The 27,445-nt window shown below is 36.9% G+C and overlaps 5 protein-coding genes across 6 annotated transcripts in view; 4 read left to right on the top strand and 1 right to left on the bottom strand.

The window, feature by feature from the left end:
• The window catches only part of LOC120770341 (nyctalopin), a 262,497-nt gene that overhangs the window by 54,885 nt on the left and 180,167 nt on the right, over window positions 1–27,445 (bottom strand). The window lies entirely within an intron of this gene.
• Window positions 7,778–8,520, top strand: LOC120770343. The gene is made up of 2 exons (XM_040097741.1): window positions 7,778–7,867; window positions 7,933–8,520. The coding sequence occupies exons 1-2, from the start codon at window positions 7,790–7,792 to the stop codon at window positions 8,434–8,436; spliced, it is 582 nt and encodes a 193-aa protein (XP_039953675.1). The 5' UTR covers window positions 7,778–7,789; the 3' UTR covers window positions 8,437–8,520.
• Window positions 9,841–10,594, top strand: LOC120770346. The gene is made up of 2 exons (XM_040097746.1): window positions 9,841–9,938; window positions 10,005–10,594. The coding sequence occupies exons 1-2, from the start codon at window positions 9,879–9,881 to the stop codon at window positions 10,503–10,505; spliced, it is 561 nt and encodes a 186-aa protein (XP_039953680.1). The 5' UTR covers window positions 9,841–9,878; the 3' UTR covers window positions 10,506–10,594.
• Window positions 11,192–11,921, top strand: LOC120770345. The gene is made up of 2 exons (XM_040097745.1): window positions 11,192–11,262; window positions 11,328–11,921. Exons 1-2 carry the CDS (start codon window positions 11,203–11,205, stop codon window positions 11,829–11,831), a joined length of 564 nt encoding a protein of 187 aa, XP_039953679.1. The 5' UTR covers window positions 11,192–11,202; the 3' UTR covers window positions 11,832–11,921.
• Window positions 13,865–15,294, top strand: LOC120770344. Of its 2 annotated transcripts, none has more exons than XM_040097743.1 (3): window positions 13,865–13,920; window positions 14,401–14,610; window positions 14,676–15,294. In XM_040097743.1, the coding sequence occupies exons 2-3, from the start codon at window positions 14,551–14,553 to the stop codon at window positions 15,177–15,179; spliced, it is 564 nt and encodes a 187-aa protein (XP_039953677.1). In that variant the 5' UTR covers window positions 13,865–13,920; window positions 14,401–14,550; the 3' UTR covers window positions 15,180–15,294. The 2 variants fall into 2 exon arrangements, with proteins under 2 accessions (XP_039953677.1, XP_039953676.1); XM_040097742.1 differs by lacking the exon at window positions 13,865–13,920 and adding an exon at window positions 14,324–14,343.

Genomic DNA, 27,445 nt, shown 5'->3' with positions numbered 1-27,445 from the left:
TAAGGTTCCATGCATTGCACTTTGCCGCAACGGCGGGCGAATTGTACGTCTCTTGAGGTTCACGGATAAGGCGTGATAAAAGAGGTGCATGCAATAAAAACCAGTCCATTCATATTCACTCACTAACACAGTTACAGCCGAGCACTTTACGCAAATTGCATTGCTCACTGGCATTAAAGGAGCTGCATGACAGGACTCCTGCAAGAAATATATTCACAATAATGGAAACTAGTACAAGTAAAATCCATTCAAATGCAACCTTGCGAGCTTGTAAGAATATAGTAAGATTTAAGCTAGTTGCTTGAAAGAATTTTTTTGTGTTGAATTACTTGTGGAGGAAATTTAAAGCTGGCAAACCTTTGGACAGGAAAAAAGTACAACCAAAATTTTTCCCATTTTTGAGAAAAAGTTTATTTAATTTTATTTTCACATTGTATAAAATTTTAGTATGAGTTAAAGATTTTAAATTATTTTGAAATACAACTAAAAATGTTTTTATTAATTTACAACATTTAAAAACTACCATTTCTACTTGACAAAACAAAAAGCAATGGGAATTAAATCTTTCCCGATTTCCATACTCAGCATAATCCGATTTTTTATTAGAAAAATACTAATAACTATCAGGAAGTATAAATAAACATCCGTTAGGTCACTGACATGCTTACTTTTTGAAAAGGGTGGTTGCCCTTTTTTCTGATTAGATGATAACAGTCTGAGAAAATTAGATTATGCTAGGAGTAAGGCAGGCCAAATAGGCACGCAAAGAGTAGTTTTGGTCCTGCCTTGATTGCTGCTTGGCTGTCTACGTAGATGTTGACTCTGAATTTGGCTCCAGGTGCTTTAGTGGTCAACTCCGCGGCCTTCGCAATAGCATAGACTTCAGCTTGAAATATATAGCAGTGGTCCGTCAACTTAAAAGGTTGCCTTATGTCTAACTCTGGACAGTATATTCCCGCACCAGCTCCATAGTTCATTTTCGAGCCATCAGTATAAATTTTTGGTGTTGCGCGTAGCTAACATACCTTTGGGCCAGGCATAATTTGCTATGTTTGCGTTGAACCTTCTTTCCCATTTAAAAAGTAAGGTCATGTAGTCGGTGTTTTTTCAACCATCATTACCTATCGAGCTATGTCCGATTGTTCTGTATGTAAATTTTCCTGCGGTCAGTAGTAGTCCCGTTGATTTTGCTGCGCAGTTTTCAGAGAAAAAGTGTATAGATGGCAGGTTTAGTACCAGTTCAAGAGCCGCCGTTGGAATTGTTTTTAAAGCTCCTGTTACAACGAGTCTCTAAACTCTTTCCATTAGCTTCCGGTAGGTGTATTTCCGTACAGCTATGCACCATACTACTGCCTACACGCATATAAAGCATTACTAGCTTTCCTCACTCTCTCTTCCACTTTGTGCTTCCACAGCAGTTAGCTTTCTAAGACTACCCCAAGGTACTTGTTGCGGTCTTTCAGAGAGATTTGTGTCCCATTTATGGAAGGGAACCTCCTTAGAGAAATTTTGAGCTTTCTTGTGAACAAAAGCAGATCTGTTTTCTTCGGATTCAACCCCAGACCCGCTTGCGATGCACAGTTTTGGACTGTTACTAATGGCAATGTTGTCCTCATATACCACTATCTTAGGGGCTTTGGCTTCCACGTTCTTAAACAGCTTATTCACCACTTATGTATGTCTATTGAAGCGGAGATAGCATTCCACCTTGCGGCATACCTCTACAGGCTTCCTTGGTCCCGTTAAAAAAATATAAAAAAATTCTAACAGTTTTGTAATTACATAAATTTTTCCACAAAAATAAAAAATATACATTTTTTGTTATAGCTAACGATTTTCAAGACACCACCACTTTTAATTATATTCTGCTTTGGTATTTCAATTGCTTGGTGCAGCCAGCTCTAAAGCTCGCGTTTATCAACAACTTTCAACAATTCGCTTACATCTTCCAAACAGCTTATATACACACATACAAATATTTGTATACACACCTACAAACATTTATTTCACACTCAGTTGTGTGCTAAAAAGTAGAAGTAAAGCGCAGCTAAGCTTTTCGATTGAATTTACATAAATTCTGCGAAACAGTAGAAATCAGTTGACTGCTGTGCACCTTACATACACACACACAAAACTCTTTTACATAACTGTAGTTTGGTTTCATAACATTCACCACACCACCTTTTACCAACTCACACGCACTGAGCGACACCCTTTCTCTATCAATCTACTTCTTGCCACACTTTCTGACATCCAACAGCATAATTCTTAACTTTCTGCTCCACACGCTGCTTCAATTTGGTGTCCTTCTCCACTAAAACCAGTTTCTCATTTTTCGCTCATCACCCCACTGTTCACTGGCCTTGTACTGCATTTTACTACCGTTATCCTTTCACTCCTAGGCCACAAGTATGCCGCATTCAACCAGCAGCTGAGAGCCGCAAAACCTTTAACAATAGAAAAACCAATGCAATCACCGAACACCTACTTCGCCGCTTTGCGGTTTTGTTAACATTTATGCAATCAAACGCATATATATGTATGTACATAAATATATACTTGGAATAAAAAATAAAATATGTACATATGTAAAGTTGATTTTTTTCACTGAACTTTTAAATTTTTCTGTAAAAATGTTTGCAAAAAATCCAATTTTCAGTTTTTTTTTCCTTAGTCCAAATTCTAAGTTAAGGTTTTAACTAAAACATGTATTTTTCACTTTGATCACCATTTAAAGAGTTGTTCTGCTAACGCGTGCGCATCCTTTTCCGAGGGGTCACCGGAAATGACATCGCAGTGGCCGAGTTTAAATTATATTTTTTCAAAAATTTCAGAATTTCTTTGTTAATAATTTGTAACAATTCTAATTAAATATTTAATTTTTTTATGAAAAAAAAATTGTTGAGAAATAATGTTTTTTACCCGAGGAAACTCATGTACCCCCTTAAATTTATTTATCATATGTATCGTACGCATTGAGTACACCATGACGTATAAGCAACAGAGAGTGTATAGATCAATTGCATGTTTTTGTAAATGGGTACATTTTGTATTAAAATTTTAAATTTATTTGCTTAATTCAAAATATCACAGAATCCCTGATTATTGACTTGTGAAAAGAAAGTTATTCTAGACACGCTTTAAATAAAAATTAAATAGTTTGTTTACATTAAATATTTGTTTTTGAGGGAAAAGCAGAAAATTCAAGATCCGTCTTAAAAGAAATAAAAGTAAACTTGGAAATAATGAACACCCTGCTTATGCAAATTGTTAAATATACTAACCAGTCTGCAGTTTGTATATTTCCACATGCTTTTTCAACTTTCTTCCACACCTTCTTCGCAATATTATGCAACGCGTATGCTTGCCAGCACTGCGGGAGTTCGCTTTAAACTACCAGTTTTCCAGCAATACCTTTTAGAGTAATAATGCTGCAAGTTTCCTTTCTATATACTTTATAATAATATCTAGATACATATATATATAGTACTTTATTACTTGTTGTCTACTTATTTTGTTCGTCAAAGTTGATTTATTAATTTTTTGCTTTCTTCTTTACTCATAGTACTTTTTTAATGTCTGTATATTTTAAATCCTTTTTTTTTGTGTGTGAAATTTTTTCCTTCCGTACGCAATGTTTTTTTTTTTTTTTTGGCTTCTTGAGTGATTCTCTTGTCAATATTGGCCATTGCCCCAAAGGATTTTCGTTTCAAAATTTGAATGTAAAATTTTGCAATTTTTTATAAGATTATTATTACTTTCCGAGGGAAGTTGCTTAGCTTAAATGATCGATAGGAAAAGTGGAAAACGTATTAAAATAATAAAATAAAATGGAAATTTGTCTTATTGGGAACTGAGAGATTAAGTGATTTATTGGTCTATGAAATTCATATAAATATATACATTCCTTTTAATGTCCAAGGAGTTATACTTATTTAGTTGGCTGAGAAAAATTGGTTTTCGACTAATTATGATAATTAAAAGTAACGTTATTATACTTTTGCAACATGTTGTATAATAGGTTCGTTCACCTTACGATTGTTTGTGTCCTCCAAAAATTATCAAGTTAGATATAAGAATTTGTATATACATATGTATAATTGATCAGGATGTGTGGAATGAGAGTGCGATAAATCAATAACTAAGGCTTCAGAGACATTAAATTGTATATCCAGGATGGCACAAGTGGACTTTACAGGAACCGGTTTCAAAATTAGGTAATGGGCGTGGCACCGCCTACATGATAAATCACATACTGGGCTAATTTCATAGGTTATTTTAACATTGTCAATTTACATTGCGAAAATGGGCGAAATCGGTTGAAAACCACACCTACTTTCATAACATTTAAGTTCCACCTTTCCTATATACATATCAAGCACCAAAGAGGTAATAAATTGAAATAAAATCTTTAACGAACAGTGCAGAATATGCCATCGCAGGTAAAAAATTTGACAAAATCGGTCCATAACTATTCAAGTCCCTTGATAATGGAAAAGTGAGCCCCAGAGCTACCAAAAATTTTACCAAAAATATGTGTTTGAGATTTATTATGAAATAAAGACAGAATCCTTTCATGGGTATAAGATGTCTGTACGCGAAAAATGGGTTGAAACGAATCAATGTTTCTCTTAGCCCTCACATACATAATACAAAGATTTTCGAACTTCCGACTAATCTAACACTCTATATATCACACAATATGTGATTTATCTTTATTAAATTATGGGTAAATGAGCGTCATCGCCTGACCAAAACATACACACCTCACTAGCATACAACATCAACTCAGACTCACAACACTGATACGCAAATTTCACCACACTCCAGCTTCACCACTTTTAATCCGCATTATATACGCTCATAAGAGTACCACATATCGACACTCACACACAAGTGCAGCAATCACAATCACATCATACCATCTGATTCCTCACACAAAAGGGTGGATCCCTCACATTTCTTTGTGTTTTTCACCTAACGGTGCATCTCTAAGACTAAAAATAATGCATAAGCATAAAGAGTTTGTGAAAAAATAATAATTATTATATAATGCTACTTCAAAATTGGTATAGTTGGAATACTGTTTTAATCGCTGTATCACTAAGTTGAACAATGAATCGAATTTTGCGAAAAATGTTTTTCTAGAAATTTCGCTTTGAGTTCCGTCTATTAAATTTCCTGTATATCGAGCAAGTTGTCAAATAGCTTTTGACTGTATTGCGTGTTGATGGCAATTTCCTTTACAATTAATGATACACTCATGTCATATCCTGATTGTCTCTACAGGAGCAAGGAGAATGGTTCATTTAGAACCAGAATGTTGAACGATGTTTATGTGTAAGAATGGATACATATATATCCACATATCTCCAAATCGCTTAGTGAAGATTAATGATCTCATCATAGTCACGGCATTTGCATTAACATATTAACTCTGCGTCATCTCAAGCCAGTATAGTGCGGGAAATTACCTACGAACAAGAATACAAGCAGGCATACATATATATACTATATATGCTATATAGTATATGCCATATATGTGTTTATCCATTGACCTACCCGCTGAACCGCGCTATCTTGGCATGCCGCCAGCCGCCATTATGCGTCTAGAAATGAAACTCACCACTACCTTTAAAGCCCAACTGACAAACGCTTGCGGTACATGCTTATATTGTTAAGCAGCGCCAAGAATCATCGCTCACTGCTAACCCAATTTAGCGGCAACGTTGTGAGGCTGGGCTTCGTATGAAAAGGAGTGCACAACACCATTTATCTGCCTTAATTTGCACGGCAAGTGTACGCTAGAGAGAAGAGGCGGAGTGTCAAATAGTGTTTGGCTGCAAAACAAGGGGCTTCGCATGAATTGTTTTTGGATTGCATGTGCGCATTAGCGCAAAATGTCAAATATGACAGCTTCACTGACAGGCGCCAAACAGCCAAGAAAGCAGCACAGTACAACTAAAAGAAGAGCGAAGCCATCAGTATGAGCGTATTAAATAAATAGGCAAAGAAGGCGGCTGAAAGCCAATACATGCCGCGAAAAAAATACCAAACTTAATTAATTTTTGAAACTGAGAAGGAAGGAAAGTCACCCTAAATTGTAGCTAATTTTTTTCTTAAAAACTATTAATACGAGAATAATTGTACAAACGTTTAAGCTGCTGGCTTATACTGATGATATTGACATCATTGTCCTCAACAATCGAGTCGTTAGTTCTGCTTTCTCTAGACGAAGGCAAGACGAAATATCTCCTGTGATCATCCAAATAGTAATCGCATTCGCAACTTGACTCCAGCATCAACACCAACAACAATATCAGCCTTGAAATCCAAAGCAGAATAACTCTTACCAACAGGTACTACTTTGAACTGAGTAGGCAGTTGAGAAGTAAAGTCTTCTCCAGGCGAACAAAAATCAACCCATCATCTGATGAGTCGGCGTTACAAGTTTTCGAAAGAAAGGTTCTACGGGAGATTAATGGTCCTTTGCGCACTGGCAACGACGAGTACGCCAGTCGATGTAACGATGAGCTGTACGAAATATGCTTCAATAGTGGAATAGTTCACTGAATCTAGAGACAGCGGCTGCACTGGCTAGATCATGTCGTCCGAATAGATGAAAATACTCCAGCTCTGAGAGTACTCAATGCAGTACCCGCCGGGAAAGCAGAGGAAGAAGAAGACCTAAACTCCGTTGGAGAGACCAGAAAAAGAAGAATTGGGTACAATTGGAATCTCCAATTGACGACAGACAGAAAGGCAAGCGAAAAAGAAGAAGGACTGGCGCGCTGTTGTAAACTCTTCTACAACCATGTAAGCGGTGTCTAGTAAGAAGTAGAAAAAGATAAATGAAATAAGGAAAGTGAGGTAATCTCTGAACAAGATAAATAAAACTCGAAGTTTACACTCATGTTAGGCAAGAGGTCGAGCCCAACAAGGACCGCCCTTGGACGACTTAGAAGATGGATCTATTGTGGTACCAAACACCCCTATATAATATATCAAGAGACCCTCACAAATCGACAAAACGCTTTGAGTTTATCGCAAATTTATTGAGACGACTAATGGCATCTCGTCGGGGTTATGTCTCCTGGTTCTCTAAAGGTATAGCTTCCGAGATGACTAGACAGTAGAGAAGAAAGCGCCTGGTTTTTACACTTAGTTAGTGTAGTAATAATTATTTGTGACAGCGGAAGATGTTATTAGACACGTTGTTGAAGTTCCAAACTGCACTGAACTCAAATATATGTATATGTATGTACATAGCATGTGAAAATATCTATATACTTTTATAAATGTATCATAAATCATGTATACACTAGACGTGTTTCGTCGGTACTATAAAGTCGGTCCCCGAGTTGATAAAATCTAAAAATTCTTTGTTTTTTATTAAAAAGCGATCAGCTGGTTGCACACGTGAACCAAAAAAAATCAAGTATTTTAATTTTATGTTATGATATTTTTTTATAATGTGATGATCATGCCCCGCTTTTGACTCTGGTTTAAGTTGTTTAAGATAAAATTTAAATTTTTTGTCTCGCTTCAACGAATCATGAATCAGACTTGCTGATGACATTTTGCAATTACTACACAGAGGACAGATAACTGTAAAAGCAGTAACATAAATTTTTGTAACTCAATTACATGTAAAACACGATTTCAAACGCAATTTTCGTGTTTTCTGTATAATCTGCGATTTGGTCACTAGCAACGAGCCTATAAATACCATCTGAGCAATAATCATATTCACAATTTTACGGCAAGCAATAAAACACCACGAGTACAAATGAAGTTCTCACTCAGTGTGCAGTTCTGCGAGAGCGCAATTTTGATTATAATTTGTGTACTGAGCGGCTTTTCGAAGGTATAAAGCATACAAATGAATGCTTCTTAGTTCACTTTTCTTTAACATATTTCGTATTATTTCAGGCCGAACAACCATACACCGTGAAGAATGAGCGATTAGAGCCTTTCAAGGGTTTAAAGGAAACAGCCTTTGATTTGAGCGATTTGAAAATTGTTGGACGTCAACGTTACATCAACGGTAGTGTGACACTCGCTGAAGACATGTCTAGTGAGCATTATAAATTTCAGATAGAAATTTTCTCCTCACCACAAGGCGATGGTCAATATAAGCAATTGCCAATGGGCGTGCCACGTACGCCTGTTTGTGAGGGCGTCAAAGAATTGTATACGAAGTTGTTGGAACCGTCTTTGGTTGAGGGTAAAAACACCGACTTTCCGCATGTGCCCGAAGACGGTTTGTGTCCGCTACCGAAGGGTCAATATTTTGTGAAGGATTTGGATATGAAAACAGACACTTGGCCAAATCAAATACCACGTGGCCTGTTGAAAGCGAAATTGACATTTTTCAAGGATGAAGTCGATGTTGGAGGCAGTTATGTGATAATAAGAGTCGAAGACCGGCAGTGAGAAACGAGCGATTTGGAAAATCTTTTAAGCAAAAATTTTGTAGTGCTTTGGTTAATTGCTATAATTCTTAATAAAAAATATTCATAAAAATTTGCCGTAATTTCTTTTATAATAAATACATTTTGTTATATCTTATTAGTCAATAAAAGATATGTATGGGTGATTGGCTGTCCTGTTTATGAGCATTTTCGTCGTAGCATGTAAGCAGAAATGTTTGTATGCAAGACTGCCGAAGAAAATAAAACTTAAGCTAGGGCTGAGGTCTTCATTTAGCAGGAGCACGATATATAAGTTAATACCATAGGGAATACCATCGGGAACATAGTCTACATATAGTCTACATATTTTTAATCGAAATTGTATCGTCGAAAATAATTTCCGCAAATTTTCTGGATTTTGTTTTCAACATTTCTTCGGAACACATTTGAATACATATAAGGAAATCCTTAGGAAGTATATATTTCTTTCTCAGACTGCTGATTCAATCCTAAGAACAATGTTTTCCAACTTCAAACTAACAGATACTTGAAGAAATTGTGCTTAAGTTTTAAAATTTGAAGTACTTCATGGTGAAATATCAGAGTTTCTAACTGTAGAGTACCTGCTATATTTAAACTATCATTTGCAAATACACTTGTTATATTCCGTGGTTGAATTTAAATGTAAAAAAAAATTACTTGAAGTTTCTTTAGAAATACGAAAAGACTTTTTCGACTACACAATATGTGGATGAACACTTCATCCACTGAATATTATACTCTGTACCATTATAAGAACGTTAAGAGCACAATAGACTTAAGGCCGCGTTGCAATCTTCGTCTATTTACCTTAGTATTGGAGAACAACCTCAGACGACTCATATTTAGCTGACCTATTTCGACACTATTTTGTGAACTTTAGTTCACGAAAATTTACTAATTTTATTGGTATCCTCTACCAGTCACAAAATTACTCACAACACACATTGCGGGGTACAAACTCTGCGTTGTCTTCAACAGTTTTGTGTAAAATCGTTTTTTGCTCGTTCGTTACAAATCTATAATTTTTAGGGGCAATCTTAAGCCAGACAATGCCATGTAGACAATCAAGCCTTAGATTATTAATTATAAATGAGTTTCTAGGTCAGCTAAACGGAAAACTTTAACAAACATTGTTTGATAGTCATTACATGTATGTTCGGCTTCAACCACAGAAACTTCAAAACACTTAGCGCCGTTGTAGCGCACCCTATATCCCTCTGCAGTATTATGAATTTAGATTTATATCTCAATAATGAAATTAGTCTATAAAATTAGCATGTTCCACCATGTTCAGATCTTATCAGCGCTCTTTACAACAGTGCGAAAATTGTATAAATAAGACGCCACCGATGATAAACTTGAACAATAGTTCTGAAATCACAGATAGGTGTCTCCGCACGTCTAAATCGCATATGTTGCAGAATGAAGTTTTTCGTAGGCATCCTTATAACGGTATCTTGTATTTGGAAACAATTTGCAGAGGTGAATGAACAGTAATTGTATGTGGATAATAAAACACCAGTCATAAAATCTCCAAAACTATTTCAGGCTGAACAAACTTACGTGGTGACAAATGAGCTTTTCCAGCATTACGATGGTCTGACGAAGACTTTATTTTATGCGGATAACATGAAAATTATCGGTCGTCAACGTAGCATAAATGGCACTATGAGATTTTTGGAAGACATGAGCGACGAACAATTTACGCTTAGTGTAGAAATGTTCTCCGCTCAACATGGCGATGATCGGTTCAAACCGTTAGTTAGTTACCCGAGTATACACATTTGCGAGGGTCTCAAAGACTATTTCAGGACATATGTGCAACCGTCTCTTATATATGGTGAGAATACCGATTTTCCTTACATACCTAAAAAGGGTGTGTGTCCCCTGCCGAAAGGTGAATATTATTTTAAAAATTTAATATTGAACACCAACTCGTGGCCCACTCAGGTACCAAGGGGCATTTTAAAAACTAAAATGACTTTTTTCAAAAACGGAATTGATGTTGGAGCATGGTCACTGCAGATGAAACTGGAAGATCGTCAGTGAAGCTTTAAGTTTGGAGAAATAACGTAAAAAAGAGAGATTTGTTTGATTTACCATTTATTTTAGAAAAAAAAAAACTTTTAATAAAACAATACGAGGAAAGCAATATTTGAAATTGTGTGTCTTTTCATGTACAGTTATCTCCAGATTTTGAAGGTTGGTTGAGAATGCCTACAAATAATCGTTGATAAATTTGACACTGTAATTTTTAGCCTGACATGACCTGACAAGCTCATCTAGCTGATTAGACTTTGGTAGATTAATTTTCGATCATTAGGGCTTGCGTACAGTTTCGTAGTATTTGAAAACCATTAAGGATACTTGTCATGAACAGTTCATTAAAACTTGTCACAATACACCATTCGCTGAAAATGTTTGAATATTCAAAGGAAGAGTTACTAAGTTGGAATAGACAAAAAACTTAGAAAATATCTCTTGATAGTGTTTATACTTCCGACTTTGAACACAGAAACTTTCGCACCCTATAACTAGGTTCAGTGCTATGAATTTAGATTTACATCTCTTAATTAAAACGATATATAATTTCAGTATGTTCCAACTTGTTCAGGTATTATCTGAGATCTTTACAACATTTCGAAAATTCTATAAATGACATGCAACCAATGACAAACTCCAGCAATAGTACTGAAATAACAGATACAGAAGAGTATTCGCAAGACTAAATCGCATGCGTTGCAGAATGAAGTTCTACGTGGGCATCATTATAACGGTATTTTTTGTGTGCAAGAGATTTGCAGAGGTAAATGAAAAGTAATCGTATATTGATGAAAAGGAACAGTCATAAAATATCCAAAACTATTTCAGGCTGAACAAAGTTACATGGTGAAAAATGACCATTTCGAGCATTACGATGGTGAGCAGGAGACTCTATTTTCTGCGGATAACGCTAGAGTTATCGGCCGTCAACGTACCTTGAATGGCACTTTGAAGTTTTTGGAAGATATGGACAACGAACACTTTATGATGAGTGTAGAAATTTTCTATTCGAAACCAGGTGATGATAACTATAAGCTTTTACCCATGGGCGTCCCGCGTATGCCCCTTTGTGAGGGTCTCAAAAACTATTTCGCTAAAGTAGCGCAACCGTCTTTTGTACACGGTGAGAACACCGATTTTCCTTACATACCTGAAGAAGGTTTGTGTCCGCTGCCGAAAAAGGAATATTACTTTAAGAATTTGACTGTCAAAACCGACACATGGCCCACTCAGATACCAAGGGGCAATATAAAAGCGAAAATAACTTTTTTCAAGGATGGGGTCGATATTGGCGCAGGGTCATTGGTTATGAAAGTGGAAGACCGTGAATGAAGCTTTTTGGTTTTGAAAACGAATGTAAAAAAGACAGAATTTGTTTAACTTACAACTTAGTACTAGAAAAAATAGAATTGAAAAAAAATAATACGAAAAAAGAAATTTTTAAACTTTTTGGTATTTTCATATTTTGCATGTTCCGTAAGTTGGTTTGTTAATATAAGGTTGTCAAATATTTCCCTTCCGCTTTTTTGCACTTTATTCAATTCTTTATAAAAAGTGTTACAGTGATCGGATTTAGTTCAAATATGCGCTGTTTCGTTCGATAATCTGTTTCCATCGAAACGGCAACTTCATAATACCCCCCTCGTGGAAGCCCCCCTCCCTCCTTATTTGCGTAGAACTCGGACAGCCACTCTTCACAAGCCTCGTTTAAGTTCAACTTTACACCAACAAGGATGTTCGCCATGGAGAGGAACAGGTGGTAATCACTTGGCGCTATGTCTGGGCTATATGGTGGGTGCGATGAAACATCCCATCCGAGCTCCCGTAGCTTCTGACGAGTCATCAACGATGTGTGTGGTATGGCGTTTACCTGGTGGAACACTACATACACCCGTCCTGTTGGCCAATTTGGACGCTTCTGATCGATCGCCTGCTTCAAGCGGTCCAGTAGAATAAAGTGTCTGGCCATATTGGAGCAGCTCAAAGTGGATGATTCCTTTCCAATCCCACCAAACACACAGCAAAACCTTACTGGCCGTCAATCCCGGCTTGGCCAGTGTTTGGGATGATTCACTGGCCTTCAACCACAACCGTTTTCGCTTGATATTGTCGTATGTGATCTATTTTTCGTCGCCAGTCACCATCTACTTCAAAAATAGGTCGAGTTCGTTCCGTTTCAGCAGCATATTGCAAGTGTTGATTTGGTCCAGAAGGCTTTTTTGCGTCAAACCATGCAGCACCCAAACATCAAGCTTTTTTGCGTATCCAGCCTGCTGCAGATGGTTTAAAATGGTTTGATGACTAACTCCCATCTTCTGGGCGATGTCACGAGTTGCCACATGCCGGTCTAACTCGATGTTTTCCATGATTTGATAGGTGCTCGTCGTCACAGGTCTTCCGCCGGCTGGCTTATCCATGGTGTCGTTTTCATCCGCTCTGAACCGTCGAAACCATTCCTCCGTTCGAAGTGATAGAGTATCATCCCCCAAAACACCATTAATCTCACGGAACGTTTTTCTAGCGGATTTGCCTTTAACGAAGGTAAACTTTAAAATAGCGCGAATTTCGGCGTTAGTGAACTCCATGTTTACACGTCCTATAACTGTTGAACGCAATATCCAAACTAATCATGCATAGTGTCCTTTTGTAGGTTATGTCAAGACATTTCAAAGATGTATAGTATTGCCAAATACGAGCTCTGTAGCACTTAATACATAAATAGCCGCGCTATTCAAAGACAAAAAGGCGTAATGGAGATATTTTCCAACCCTAATATACTAATTTTATTGGTCCTCTATACCAGCTACAAAATGACTCACAACACACATTGCTGCACATAAGATCTGCGTTGTCCTCAGCCGTTTTGTGTAAAGTCATAAATCATAAATCGTTCGATATATGTAAATCTAAAATATTGAGGAGCAATCTTAAGCCGGACAATGCCATCTAGACAAATAATGCTTATAAGATTAATTTTTGATGACTAAGGATTGCGCGAGTCTCTTACTTCTTTGTCTTATTCGAAATCCAGCGATCAGCGATTTTTCAATATTTAAGCAAATGGGTTTCGAAGTCAGAACATACAAAAACTCAAACCAAAAATCGATTTATATTTTCTGCTTTGAACACTTAGTGCCATTGTAGCGCACCCTATATCCCGCTTCAGTGTTATGAAGATTTATATCTTAAAAATTAAAACATTCTATAAATTTAGCATGTTCCACCATGTTCAGATCTTATCAGCGCTTTTTACAACAGTGCGAAAATCCTATAAATGAGACGCAACCAATGATAAACTTGAACAATAGTTCTGAAATCACAGATAGGTGTCTCCGCACGTCTAAATCGCATATGTTGCAGAATGAAGTTTTACGTGGGCATCCTTATAACGGTATCTTGTATTGGGAAACAATTTGCGAAGGTAATTTAAAAGTAATTGAATATGGATAAGCAGCCTCGGATGAGATACCCCCCTAAGAAGATATCTTCAGATTTTGAAGATTGGTTGAGAAAGCCTACACACAATCGTTGACAAATCTGACTCTGTAATTTTTAGGCGCAAGATTTAACCTAACATAACCTGACAAGCTCCACCAGCCGATGAAGCCTTGATAGAAGAATTTCTCGCGTAGAGTTTCGTATAGTATAATAGTTGCGTTTAAGGAGCTTGTCATGAACAGTTAACCAAAATTTGAATTTTTCAAAATACTGCATTTGATGAAAATGTTTGAATATTCAAAGGAAGAGTTACTAAGTCGGAATAAACAAACAGCGTTGAAAAGATCTCCTGATAGTGTTTATGCTTCCGACTTTGAACACAGAAAACTTCGCACCCTATAACTAGGTTAGGTGTTATGAATTTAGATTTACATCTCTTAATTAAAACGATATATAATTTCAGCATGTTCCAACTGGTTCAGGTATTATCTGAGATGTTTGCAACATTTCGAAATCCCATAAATGGCACGCAACCAATGACGAACTTCAACAATAGTACTGAAATAACAGATATAGAGGAGTATTTGCACGACTAAATCGCATACGTTGCACAATGAAGTTCTACGTGGGCATCATTATAACGGTATTTTTTGTGTGCATGAGATTTGCAGAGGTAAATGAAAAGTAATCGTATAAAAATAAAAAGGAGCACTCAAAAAATAATTCAAAATATTTCAGGCTGAACAACGTTACACGGTGAAAAATGAGCGTTTCGAGCATTACGATGGTGTGCAGGAGACTCTATTTTCTGCGAATAACATAAAAGTTATTGGTCGTCAACGTACCTTGAATGGCACTTTGAAGTTTTTTGTAGACATGGACAACGAACACTTTATGATAAGTGTAGAAACTTTCCATTCTCAACCAGGAGATGATAGTTATAAGCTTTTACCCATAGGCATCCCGCGTATGCCCCTTTGTGAGGGTCTCAAAAACTATTTCGCTAAAGTAGCGCAACCGTCTTTTGTACATGGTGAGAACACTGATTTTCCTTACATACCTGAGGAGGGTTTGTGCCCCCTGCCGAAAGGTGAATATTACTTTAAGAATTTGACTTTAAAGACCGACACGTGGCCCACTCAGTTACCAAAGGGCAATATAAAAGTGAAATTGACTATTTTCAAGGATGGAGTCAATATTGGGGCAGGGTCATTGGAAATGAAAGTGGAAGATGGTGAATGAAGCTTTATTGTTCCGAAAAGTAATGTAAAAAAGACAGAATTTGTGTGACTTACAAGTTACATATGTAGTTCTGGGAAAAAAATTTGAAAAAATTACGAACAAAGAATTAATTAAACTTGTTGGTGTTTTATATTCAGCATGTTCGGTAAGTTAGTTTGTTTGAGGTTTCTTTGCTAGTGCAGGCGTTTCAGTCGCGTATGGAGGCTCTACCTACAACGGTAGCCGGAGGATTTTCACCGGCTTCCCCCTCCTTCCTATTACAAGAAAATATTTCTATTGAGTTATTGGTATTGCAACATTTAACGACGAGGGAGTACGTACTCGGGATTTAACGGAATGGGGTCAATTCCGACATTACACCGTGACCCCCACATTCTGATGAGTGACACCCCATCATACTCAGGTGTCAGAATGCCGCAACCATCAGCCCGGGGTCTGCCAAAATCCTAAAGAGCTAATCCTACTCATAATTCGGTTTCCTACTGAACGTACTATTCGCATAAGCATCATCCATCTTGAAACTCAGCATTCATTATTGGATAATATTCGATCGAATAGACCACGTCCAGCACAGAGTGAAGAAAATATAGCAGATGAAGCAGAGAGTGTGTACGAAGACCGTAGAGATTCGGCGCCGTTCGCAGTAACTCGAACTGGCATGTGGAATGACTTGGCGCATTTTACGTCGAGTTTTTAAATTGTAAGCGTACAAAATACAGCGACATCGCTTCGCTCTGTATGTTCTTGAAGTGTCCCAAGAAGATGCGACGTATTCGAGCCAAATTTTGATCGGCGATGGGGCCCATTTCTGGCTCAATGGGTTTGTGAATAAGCAAAATTGCCGCATTTGGGACGAAGACCAAACAGAAGAGATTTAAGAGCTGTAATTTCAACCGATAAAAACAACGGTTTGGTGTAGTTTGTAGGCCGGTGGAATCATTGGTCCATATTTCTTTAAAAATGATGTCGGTGAGAACGTAACTGTCAATGGAGACCGTTATCGCGACATGATAACCGACTATTTGGTGCCTGAAATTTCAGCTCGTGATCTCGGTGATATTTGGTTTCAACAAGTCGGCGTCACTTGCCACACATCGTTTCAGTCAATAGATTTATTGAGAAAACACTTCGGGCATGCTGCGTAAATGGTAAAATGCTCTCGATTTCGCCTTCAACGTCCATTCTGCGAGTACTCACTACGGCTCCTTGCCCATAAAACAGTCCGGCGCTTTTTGGGTAATCAAAGGCGCACGAACCAGGGCTCGCGGGCACAACCTATTTGACTGTTTCAGCAACATTGATTTTTATAAAATATACCAACAAATGATCATTCAACCGGCTAATGCATCCCTTAGTTAACAAGTAGATATTTGATATATTAAAGAAGAAAAGGATTCACTGAAATTGATCATTTTGAAGTGGCAGCGCTTATATAAACACGCATAAGTAGAGTACGCAGAATATGAAAATATTTATACAAATCAATAACACGATATACGTATATGTAGTTACAACAACTTGCATGCCAATAATGCTGTCAGCCACTCAAACCGCTGAGCTTTGTCACTTCAGCCGCTTAGGAAATGATTTTTAGCGAATTGCTTGTCAAAGTGAAGTGACGCTGAACCCATTGTTAGCGCTTCAATGGGCAGGCAAGTGTATATAGATGAGCTTACGCACATACTACCACACACATGCAGCTACATTCATGTAGCACTAAATAAATACTCAGTATTGGCATTTTAATACATACAAATTCATTTACTTAGGTGCCAGCTGCCAGAGCTTCTAAGCAAATAGTGGCATGTGTAAGTGCAATGTGGAAGCTTTCATGTGTATCTGAAAGCAGCTTTCTATGTTGTGTATTTTATATATATAGTACATAAATACATATATAGTTTAATATGTCCACATACATAGCTATATATTTCTTTGAACTGTATTTTCTGCCAGGAAGACAGTCTTCCTTGCATACTACTTCTAGCGCTAAGCAAATAGTTTACATACACAGCAACACATATGCGTTAGTATTTGCTTGTGTAAGCTGGCAAGTCTGTTTGCACTTCAGCTTTTGCTATTGTTTGCATCAACGAGTGATTTGCTCGTAATCGACAGGCCAACTAAAACGTTGACACACTTACGTAGCCAAACACATGAGCATAACATACATACATACGACTCTATGTGCATAGAAATATATAAACGAATATAGAACACGCTATAGTGTCTTGAAGAGCTTGAAGCATTAAAGCTACTAGTGTACATATTATCCATAAAATTGCAACAATTTGCTGCAAAAATCGATTTCTAAGTGAATTTAATAGCTGGAGACTCTAGCAATATTATTTAAGACTTACATAGTCTGAATACTCGAATACACCAACTTTGACTTCTTACCGGATCACTTGGATGATGGAGTCGCTAAACTGAACTCTGGCGGCTTCTTCCCTACCCATTTACCGGCGAGGAGTTGTGGGTGGGAAGAAGCTGTTTGGGGAGAGGGGCAGTGAGCTTCTTCACGGATGGGTCAAAGCTTGGGGAAGTTTGGTGGAGGGGTCTACTGTAAGGAGCTTTCCATCAACTACAGACTTCCCGACTATTGTAGTGTTTTGCTAATTTATAGTTCGAACACAGGAGTTCTTCTTTTCTATGGTATCACAAAGTACTAAATAAGTCTACGAGCGATCTATGATCAGCCATCTAACCTATCCTACATAGTTGAGCTTAGCTAGTCTTCGGCATTCTTTATGAAAAATTGTCTATATTATCCGACTACTATTGCCAGATGTCCAGCAGCTAAAAATTGATTTTCTTTTTGCGCGGTTCAACCGATTTTCTCTTAGAAATTATTTGTTTTGAGTCCCTGAAGAGATGCCTCAATGTATCAAACTTGAATATTATAGTGACTTTAGAAAATTGGATTACAATGGGAAGCTCGAAATTAACCTCACTTTTTGCCTTCGTCATTATTATTACCATTCGGCAGGATATCGTATTATGACTACGTCACGTTTTTTGTCCGCGATGAACTCCTAAACGACTTAACCGATTTTAGTAAAATTTTGCACACTATGTCGAGTTCGAATCAACTTAAAAAAGCGAATCAACTACATTAACCATGCACAGTGTTGGTGTTTATTAAGTGCAATCTATTAAGCAGACAACTCTATTAACTGGACAGAAAGGCTGGTAAAGAGACATTGAGAAAGCAGCCTTAAATTCGTTATTTTTTCCAATAAGCATATTCAAAATATTCAAAATTAAACCTCAAGTACAATCTCTTTGGTTCTTATAGCGACATAAGCGTTTTCGCCTTTATTCGTAAAAAAAAATTTCACTGTATTGAATAGTTTATTATATATTATAGTACAAAATGTATACCACAGCAACGCGTGGCCGGATCCACTAGTATACATATACATTTTTTCTATGCTTTCGATATCTTTTAAAACTACGTTATCCGTATCACGAAACTTGGCATGAATTCATGTTCAAGGCAACCTTATAATCCAATAAGAAAATGTTCGTTCGGATCACTGTTGTAGCTGCCATACAAACTAAACGAACAAAATAATATCCTTATATGGAAAACTTATGCAATTTATCAGATATCTTCTTCTTTTTGGACTTTTGTATTTGCCCTTCGCACAGAATTAGTACTGGATGCGCCTTTTGGATGCACTACCGTCGAACCTCTACACACTTGCTATCTCTTTTCATTTTTGGTTACTACTCACGTCCGCTATGCTTTTTGTGAACAGCCATTCAAGGTTTGGTGCTTGATGTGTTCCAAGTATTCGGTGTCTAGTTTGCGTTAGAACTAAAAATTCACAGAGCAAATGAAAAACTGTTTCATTAATCTCTTCTAGCTTACATCTGCGGAAAATATTGTTATAGGGCAGACCCATTTTTAGTGCGTATTCTCCAAACGGCCAGTGCCCCAATATAGTAATCTAAGTCCTTGGTTCTAGTCTCAACACGGTTGAGCCATATCCGCTTCGTTATCTTGCTGTTGGTTACTGAATATTACCTGCTCTGAGCTATTTGCTCAAAGTGAGTAGAAAACGCTCGTTTGATTGTTTTCGCAGTGGTCATGGTATTAACGCCGCTTCGGATTCATCTAAAAAGGCTCCCAGTTTGGCCAACTTTCCTTTTTTTTCGGTACCGAAATTGTGAAAGATATTTTAGCTTCAGCAACCGAAGTTAACGTGTTTTCTTATTTGTTTAACTCTTTTCCAGCACTACAAATATATGCCGGGCTTTCACTAATTGACTTGCATTTAAATAACCAATTTTTTATTATTAACTTGCATTTAGGTAAAACCATAATAAACGCGTCAGAATCCTTTTTTAAATTCAATTCACAGCTTCCATGCTGCAACTGACTAAAAACTCCCACATGTTTGCATTAGTTACAACTCATTTCATAGCCAATATTGCTCTTACTCTGGCATACTATCTGGCTCGGCTGTGATGACATGATTAATGTACGAGAAGATTTACGATTATTGTTGACCATTAACGAATACATTAAAACGACTCAATTAAGTTGAATTGATTGTGTAGTGATACGCACACACACATCCAAATGTACCTACACAGCCTCTCACCTAAAGAATTAGCGTCTATAGCGAGCTAAAAGTGGAAAATGCTGCCGTGCCACTGTCAAAAGGATGACAAATCACGTAAATATACATACATACATACATACATACAGCCATACAGTTATACTATATACTGCTACATTTATTACACTAAAAACCTGCATTGTTCGGCCTACAAAGAAACGAAGTGCCGCGCATACACCAATAAAGACGAAATATTGGCGCATTTAATTACGAATTCGTCAGCAACATTTTACTAGCGACGGCTTGCCATTGGCACGAGCATCTTTGTGTTTTTATTATTATTTGCTCTATCAAATTGGTGAACATTAAAATGTCAATAAACAAATGCAATTCTTTCTGCAGCCTTTGTAGGTGCATATAACGATGGAAAATAAAAAAAAAATGCGGCTTTTAATTTTTTATTAGTTCGGTTGCCACATTTTAGTTGCGCTGTTAGCCCAAGTATAGCTAATGGCAAGTGGCGGCTTTGTGTGTGCCGGTGTGTTATCAATTTCGGGTTTTTGTTTCCTGCTTTTACAAGCGGACATTAAAAGTATGTAAGATAAGTCGGTATACTTTTAATTATCTCTTAAGTGGCAAGTGCTTGAGTGCCAAGCAAGTTGTCGTAAAATCATGTGTGTGTGTGTACGAATAATGTTTGTATACATGTGTTTATGTGGCTGGTAAGGTAAAGCTGAAAATTAAAATGAGCTCTTATTGGATCGAAAAAACAACTTAGGCACAAATTTGACAAAAACCAAATCCCGAAATTTCGGGATTGCGAGAAAATATTGGAGGTATGAAAAAGTATGTGAATAAAATGCTTCTATTTAAGAATATTTAACCTAATCTCGAAATTTCGGGATTGAGAGAAAATATTTAGGGAACGAAAAATGATGTGAATAAAATGTTTATATATAAAAATATTTAACCTAATCATGAAATTTTAGGATGGAGATGAAGATTTTAAATGTTAATTTGTATGTTCATATGTATGTATGTATGTATATGCATTCCTTGAAAATCCCGAATTCTGTACATTGATCTAAGGTATTATCAAACAATATACATACATATGTATGTACATATTTTGAATACGATTTGAATCTCATGTTTTTTGGAATTGGTACCGAAGCCAGAAATTTCGGGATTGAGAAAAAATATGAAAGTAAAGAAAAATTATGTGAATAAAAAATTTTTATTCTTAAAATATTAACCTAATCCCGAAATTTCGGGATTGAGAAAAAATATGAAAATAACGAAAAATTATGTGAATAAAAAAAATTATTTTTAAAATATTAACCTAATCCCGAAATTTCTGGATTGAGAGAAAATATTAAAGGAAAGAAAAATGATGTGAAAAGATTGTTTATTTTTAAGAATATTTAACATAATCCCGAACATTAGGGAATATGTTTTGAGAACAATTAAAAAGTAAATTTTGTGATTGGTACCGAAGTCAGAAAATTTAAAAAATGTCATATACTACTCAAAGTAAATTGATTCGTCTTAAAGATGATCCTGGGAGCTTTTGAGTTTATCATTGAATTAGAAATTAACAATTACCGAAAATTAAGAAAGTGAAATTCCGAAACGTTTAAAATGTTCCAAGCATGGTTTTACAGAGAGTATAAAAATCTATGTATGAAAATAAATATATTCTGCGATACCAAACAAACCAAAACAATATTTCAAACCTCAGTATATATAAATTTTGAGATTTTTATGAAGTCACGATTTTTCGGGACTGATCCCGTACTCCAAAATTTTGTAATTAATTCGCAGAATTTATAGGCTACACTAACTGATATATTTCCACAAAAAAACGGACTGAACGAGAATACTTTTTAATAAGAAATGAGATGAGTTGAGTGTTCTTTTGAGACTAATACTTAAAGGTTTTATATTTTCAAAACATGTTTCCTTATACATATGATATATATATATTTTCTTTCTCAAACTTTACTTAGGTTTCTTTTGTTTTTGCCGTGTCTTTTGTTTTCATTTAACGCTTTTGCTTGCATGCTTACGGCTTTAATATAATTAATGATGCCGCAGTGAAAGCTCAGCTGCCTATACTTAAGTACTTAATTTTAAGCTGATTAGTTGGAATCAATGAAACGCTAGCCATAAAATGAGTCATAAAAGAAAGAAAAAATGAGAAATAATGTTTTCGAAAATAGCCTGGCTATTTGGTGAAAAGAGTTGTTCAATAAAGATTGGAAGTTTGTTAAAATATTGAGTAATAGTGATGGCTTTATTTCCAAGGAACGGGTTTTAGCTATTTACATAAACATATTTAAATATATGTTAGTGGTTCCCAAATCTAACGGGCACATACTCAATAGCTTAAGAATCTTTAGTATTCTGACCAGTTACCTAATTGGCACGTCTGGCACGCCTGTAAATGGGTCTTCCGGATAGGAAGTAGGTACGGCATTGAATATATAGGAGACCTAGCAAAACCTAGATATTACAAGTGAGATATTTTAAATGGATAGTTGATATTGTCGGAGGTGTAATGCCTTGATAAGTCTTAAAATCTACCAATATAATCGATGCTCTGCTGAAGTGAGTGTTGAAATACTAGTGTTAGTAGTTATTATTAATAAGATCCATATCTGAGACCTAACGCTCGCCTATGTGAATGTGAATCGGTAGTGTCGAATATATGTACATAATGATTCAGGGACTTCTTCATTTCTAACTATGATACGACGAAGTTGTCATACCCTAGGTCACTGACCTTCGCCAAAGTCCGAGGACGAAACCTAACTAATGTAATGAATATTAGGGTTTGATGACCTCAGTAGGCGATATTCGATGGGTTGAGTAAAAGGTGAAATGAATAACATTCTGTTGGATGGAACGGTACATAACTAAAGACTTAAGTATACCATCTAATTCGAACGTTTCGCGGAAATTTCTTAAAAAGATCTACAAATCGAAAACGATCACCAAAACTATAATAAATTTTTGTCAATTTGAGCAGCACAACTGATAACACAGTTTGAAATGAGCGTCCGAAGAAAAAGACAGTTTAATAAGCTGAGCTTTATTGTTTTTGATGAGCTTAAAGCTAGCGAATGAAACCAAAATCTCAATGTGTAAAATGCGATTATCGCCTTCATATGCATGATAAGTAATTGAAAATTGTGAATTTTTGAAGCTTTCATCGAACTAAAAGCTCTTAGTGTAAAAGCTTTCAGAGTGCTGAAAGCTCTAAGTGTAAGCTTTCACAGTGCACGAAAGCCTTTCAATAAGAAAAAGTGAATTGTTGTGAATTTTTGAAGTTTTCATCAAACTAAAAGCTCTAAGAGTAAAAGCTTTCACAATGTTGAAAGACTTTTAGCATACAAAAATGGGATTATCCACATCATATGCATGATAAATCGAAATTGTTAATTTTTGAAGCTTTCATCGAACTAAAAGCTGTAAGTGTAAAAGCTTTCACAGTGATGAAAGCCTTTCAGCGAGGAAAAATGGGGTTAGTGTGAATTTTTGAAGCTTTAATCGAACTAAAAACTCTAAGTGAAAAAAGCCTTGAGAGTGCTGAAAGCCTTTCAGCAAGCTATAGTTGACCAAAAAGCTATCTGTTCTAAGGCGCCATTGATGCGGGTGGGTTTGGAAGATATTGATATACATATATATACTTACATGTTATGATGCCGTTATCAGCAATTACCGATTACCAACGCATCTATCACTCTCTTATGCTTTGCCACAACTTTAGTGCTAATTCTGAACCAAATACTCACTTACGAAAACTCAAGCTCTTTTTTATTGTAGTTTAAAATTGTGCGAACAAGACTTCGTACGAGTCTTACACCTTCCGAACACATGTCTGAACATCGTCAAGTACACGTGTACCCATTTCATGCTACGCGTGCGTTAACAACAAAGTTGTACAACAAATTTGACTTGCGTCGCCAGCTCAAAATCCAAGTGAGTGGCAGCATTTGCAATAACAACAAAAACATACATTAAATACAACAAAGTCAGTAGTAGAGGGAAAGGCAACAACAAAAATGCAAGTTAAATATCTGTTAATCTTTGCTCAGGCAGTCAACTAGTCACATGACTATCAAATCAGTTGGTGGCTGCTGTTTGACTGACACACACACATACAGCGCCGGTGTATCTGGTAACAACGACCGCGATGAAGCGACCACCTATGGTGTTGCCACAGCAGTGTGTTGCAGCAGCTTAGCAAGGCATGGCTGTGGACGGCACACGCAACACCACACGGCATAGCGCAGCGTACTTGGCTCCATGTAATGTGGTGATGTGGAAAGTGTTGTTGTTATGGTTTTAATCAATGTTAATACAACAACGCGCGCCAAATATGACTGCCGGGTCAAATTAAAATGATAGTTATAAGCGTTGAGTGTATAGATGTTTGTTACTAGTTGTTGTTGTTGTTACTTTAATGATGCGCTGGGCTTGTTTTGTACGTTTTAGTTCGCTTAGCTTTTGTTTTGCTTTGCCGTTACGCCTGCTGGGCTGCATTGTAGGTGCGCGCTCTTCATTTCAACGCTATTGTTTCTGTTGTTGTTGTTACTGCTGTTGTAGTTATGGTTTTTGTTGCCGCAACATTGTGTTGCGTGGGTGGTTTAATTATCCGCTAATGTTTGTCAGTTACGCTGTGCGCCGTCATTGTTTAACGACAACTTTAACCCCGCGCACACACACATCAACACAGATTCCTACACATACATCCATATGTGCATAAGTATTAGCAAAACAACATACAAACTTGCCACACAGCAAGTGTTTGTGCCCATGTTTGCCACATGCTGTGCCGCAAAACAATGCAAATCCATTGCTAACAGCTACAACAACAACAAAAAATAATGTAAAAAGCAACAACAAAATATGTCTGTCCACAGCACACCCTTTCTTCAAAGCTTTGCGTCACATTCGGTGGTCATGCTACATGCGCGGGCGGGTAGGCCACATGAGGCACTCGCGTCTGGCATATCGGACATGCAACGCTGCACAAACACCTTCACGAGTGTAGGTGGGGGTACACATACACACATCCACACATATGTACATATATGTACGTAACTGTATATCCCATATTCCATATGTGTCAACACTTTGGTTGCCTTGGCTGTTGCGAAAACTCTTGTTAATTTAGTGAGCTTGACGCGCATGGTTCGTATCCAGCGTGCCCGTATTGTTTTTGTTACTGCAAATGCCTTACTTTTTCCCATTTGCTGTGGTTTTCGTTTCACTTTCGTTTTTTAATTGCTTTTTGTTGTTGCTACATGCGGCTCACACTCATTTGGGTTTCGGTATCTTGTACACTTCATTGTTGTTGTTGTTGTTAGTGGTGGTCTTGTAAAATGTTCGGTTTCAGTGGTTTCATGCTTTTGACATTTAACGCTAAATATTTGTTGTTAATTATCTTTCGAACACCCACTTAGCCGCAACACACTATGATTATTGCCCTTCGGCGCTCCGCATCCTCAGTAGGCGTTTGCTAACACCATTTAAAGTGTTGCAGGGTTGCCGTGGTACAGTGGGTCAAGGCGATTTTTCTACAACTCGGAAATATTTGGTTACATTGGCTTCTGAAAATAGTTTCATATTTTGAGATTCTCTCATTCCGCGCTTTCAGTTGCTATTTGCCATTTTTCTATGGCAAATCCGAAGGAGGGCTATCGAAAATAATTCGGAACATTGTAAAATTATGTCTAAAGTAAGTAAACTTACTTTTACTAAACTCTAGCTGACCTAAGCTTTGTAGTAGAAAGAGAGAATAAAATCTAACCTACCATAACACCCAATAATATCTTCTTCTTCTTTACCTAGCCGTGTTAACGACAACGCGTCAGTCGTTTTTTCTTTTTGCAATGTGACGCCAATTGGAGACTCTAAGCGAAGCCAGGTCGTTCTTGACCTGGTCTTTTCAACGGAGTAGAGGTCTTCACCAAGGACTGTGTGCGACGTCTGTTTGTTTGATGACAGGAGATATTTCGTGTTTGCCCTCGTTCACTACCAGACCAATTTTCTGTGCTTCCTTGTCCACTGTACTGCGTCGAATACTTTCAGAGCTGGAGTGTTTTCATTCATCCGGACAACATGACCTAGCCAGCGTAGCCGCTGTCGTTTAATTCGTTTAACTATGTCAATGTCTCCGTATATTTCTCATAGAGCTCATCGAATGCGTTATTTCGTCATCCGCAGAATCTTTTCTCTCGAAAACTCGTATTGTCGTTTCATCAGATGTTGCCATCGTCCATGCCTCTATGCCATATAGCAGGACGGGAATAATGAGTGACTTATAGAGTTTGGTCTTTATTCGAGAGAGGATCTTACTTCTCAGTTGCCTGCTACTCAGTCGAAATTATCCACGACTTTGAAGCTATGACTGTCAACGGTGACGTGGGAGCGTAGACGAGAGTGCGAGGACAGGAGATATTTCTTCTTGCCCTCGTTCACCACCAGACCAATTTGTTTGCTTCCATATCCATTCTGGAGAAAGTGAACTAACCTAATAGTATAAGTACATAGCACATAGTTTACCTTCTTGTAACTAGATACATTTTTGGATGTGCTGTCCACGTCTTGAAAAANTTTGAGGAGTTACGCTGATAGTTTGTTCCAAGCACAGGCTTTGAAGACAAGATCGGCTTTACATTCTTGAGGTCTCTCAAGCTCTAACGTAATATTTGTTTTGAAACTACCACAACCAGCTTCCGGGTATTGAACTGATGATTTTACTCCAATCTATTCAAAGGCCCTCTGTTTCGAATTGAGTTTTGGCTTAGTAGAATAAAAATGACTTAGTTTCTGGAACCTTTTACAAAAGTAAATCTGGCTAAAGCCACTTTTCAGTTTTTACAGAAGAAGGTAAAAGTAGTAACTGTGTCAGCATAAATCAAGCATACATAAAGATGGAATATTTAGTTAGTTAGTATATTTAGAACAGGACTAAGTCTTCAAATTAGAAGGCTGTAAAAGTTTTGACAAGAAGTAACCATATCCAAAACTATTGAAATTGAGTCTTCAAAGAACTTGGAACTATCACAGAAAATAAATGTTCAGATTACAACAATTGGAGCAAGCAGTCTTGAAGCAATGTAAAGGGGAAGTGAGCGACTTAGTGCGTGTTTTATCGAAATTAAGTCTCCAAACATGTGAAACTACTAAAAAATCTTAATACTAAGTTATTAGACTTGAACTTAGGTTCCAAGGAAGATGTAAAGTATGAGTTTTCTTACCTATGGTATTAACCCACTCTTCTGAAAATAACTAAATCTCCGAAATAGGACTAATTTTTCAAATTAACAGCGGCCCCTATTTTCATGAATTGTATTCAAAAAATTCAAAATTTCCATAACTAAAAATGAATCAACAATATTCAGCGCATGGTTGCGCCACTGTCATTTAACCACGGCAACCCCTTGATGAGCTTGGCGATGCTGTGCGGTTTGTGAGTGTGCTCGTTTTTGTTTGGATTTAATTAAAACATTGGCAATCATTGCCAAAACCACAGCCACAGTAACACAAACATGGAACAGCAACAACAATAATAATAGTTAACGCAATGCAATAGTCGAAATGTAGAGCAGAAAAATCAATGAATCACGTTTGAGAGCAATTGTCTTTTGCATGTCATTGTCATGAGTAAATCGATTATATGTGTAA

This window comes from Bactrocera tryoni, chromosome 3 (assembly GCF_016617805.1).
Source record: "Bactrocera tryoni isolate S06 chromosome 3, CSIRO_BtryS06_freeze2, whole genome shotgun sequence".
In the NCBI taxonomy this organism is placed as follows: domain Eukaryota; kingdom Metazoa; phylum Arthropoda; class Insecta; order Diptera; family Tephritidae; genus Bactrocera; species Bactrocera tryoni.
The sequence above is the reverse complement of the archived record's forward strand: the minus strand, read 5'-3'. Positions and strand labels throughout refer to the sequence as shown.

Bases quoted from the DNA above. Each gene is read 5' to 3' on its own strand.
- LOC120770346 (XM_040097746.1), top strand. From the start codon at position 9,879: ATGAAGTTTTTCGTAGGCATCCTTATAACGGTATCTTGTATTTGGAAA. The intron at 9,939-10,004 runs GTGAATGAACAG...AAACTATTTCAG, and splicing joins TTTGGAAACAATTTGCAGAG to GCTGAACAAACTTACGTGGT.
- LOC120770345 (XM_040097745.1), top strand. From the start codon at position 11,203: ATGAAGTTCTACGTGGGCATCATTATAACGGTATTTTTTGTGTGCAAG. The intron at 11,263-11,327 runs GTAAATGAAAAG...AAACTATTTCAG, and splicing joins TGTGCAAGAGATTTGCAGAG to GCTGAACAAAGTTACATGGT.
- LOC120770343 (XM_040097741.1), top strand. From the start codon at position 7,790: ATGAAGTTCTCACTCAGTGTGCAGTTCTGCGAGAGCGCAATTTTGATT. The intron at 7,868-7,932 runs GTATAAAGCATA...GTATTATTTCAG, and splicing joins TACTGAGCGGCTTTTCGAAG to GCCGAACAACCATACACCGT.
- LOC120770344 (XM_040097743.1), top strand. From the start codon at position 14,551: ATGAAGTTCTACGTGGGCATCATTATAACGGTATTTTTTGTGTGCATG. The intron at 14,611-14,675 runs GTAAATGAAAAG...AAAATATTTCAG, and splicing joins TGTGCATGAGATTTGCAGAG to GCTGAACAACGTTACACGGT.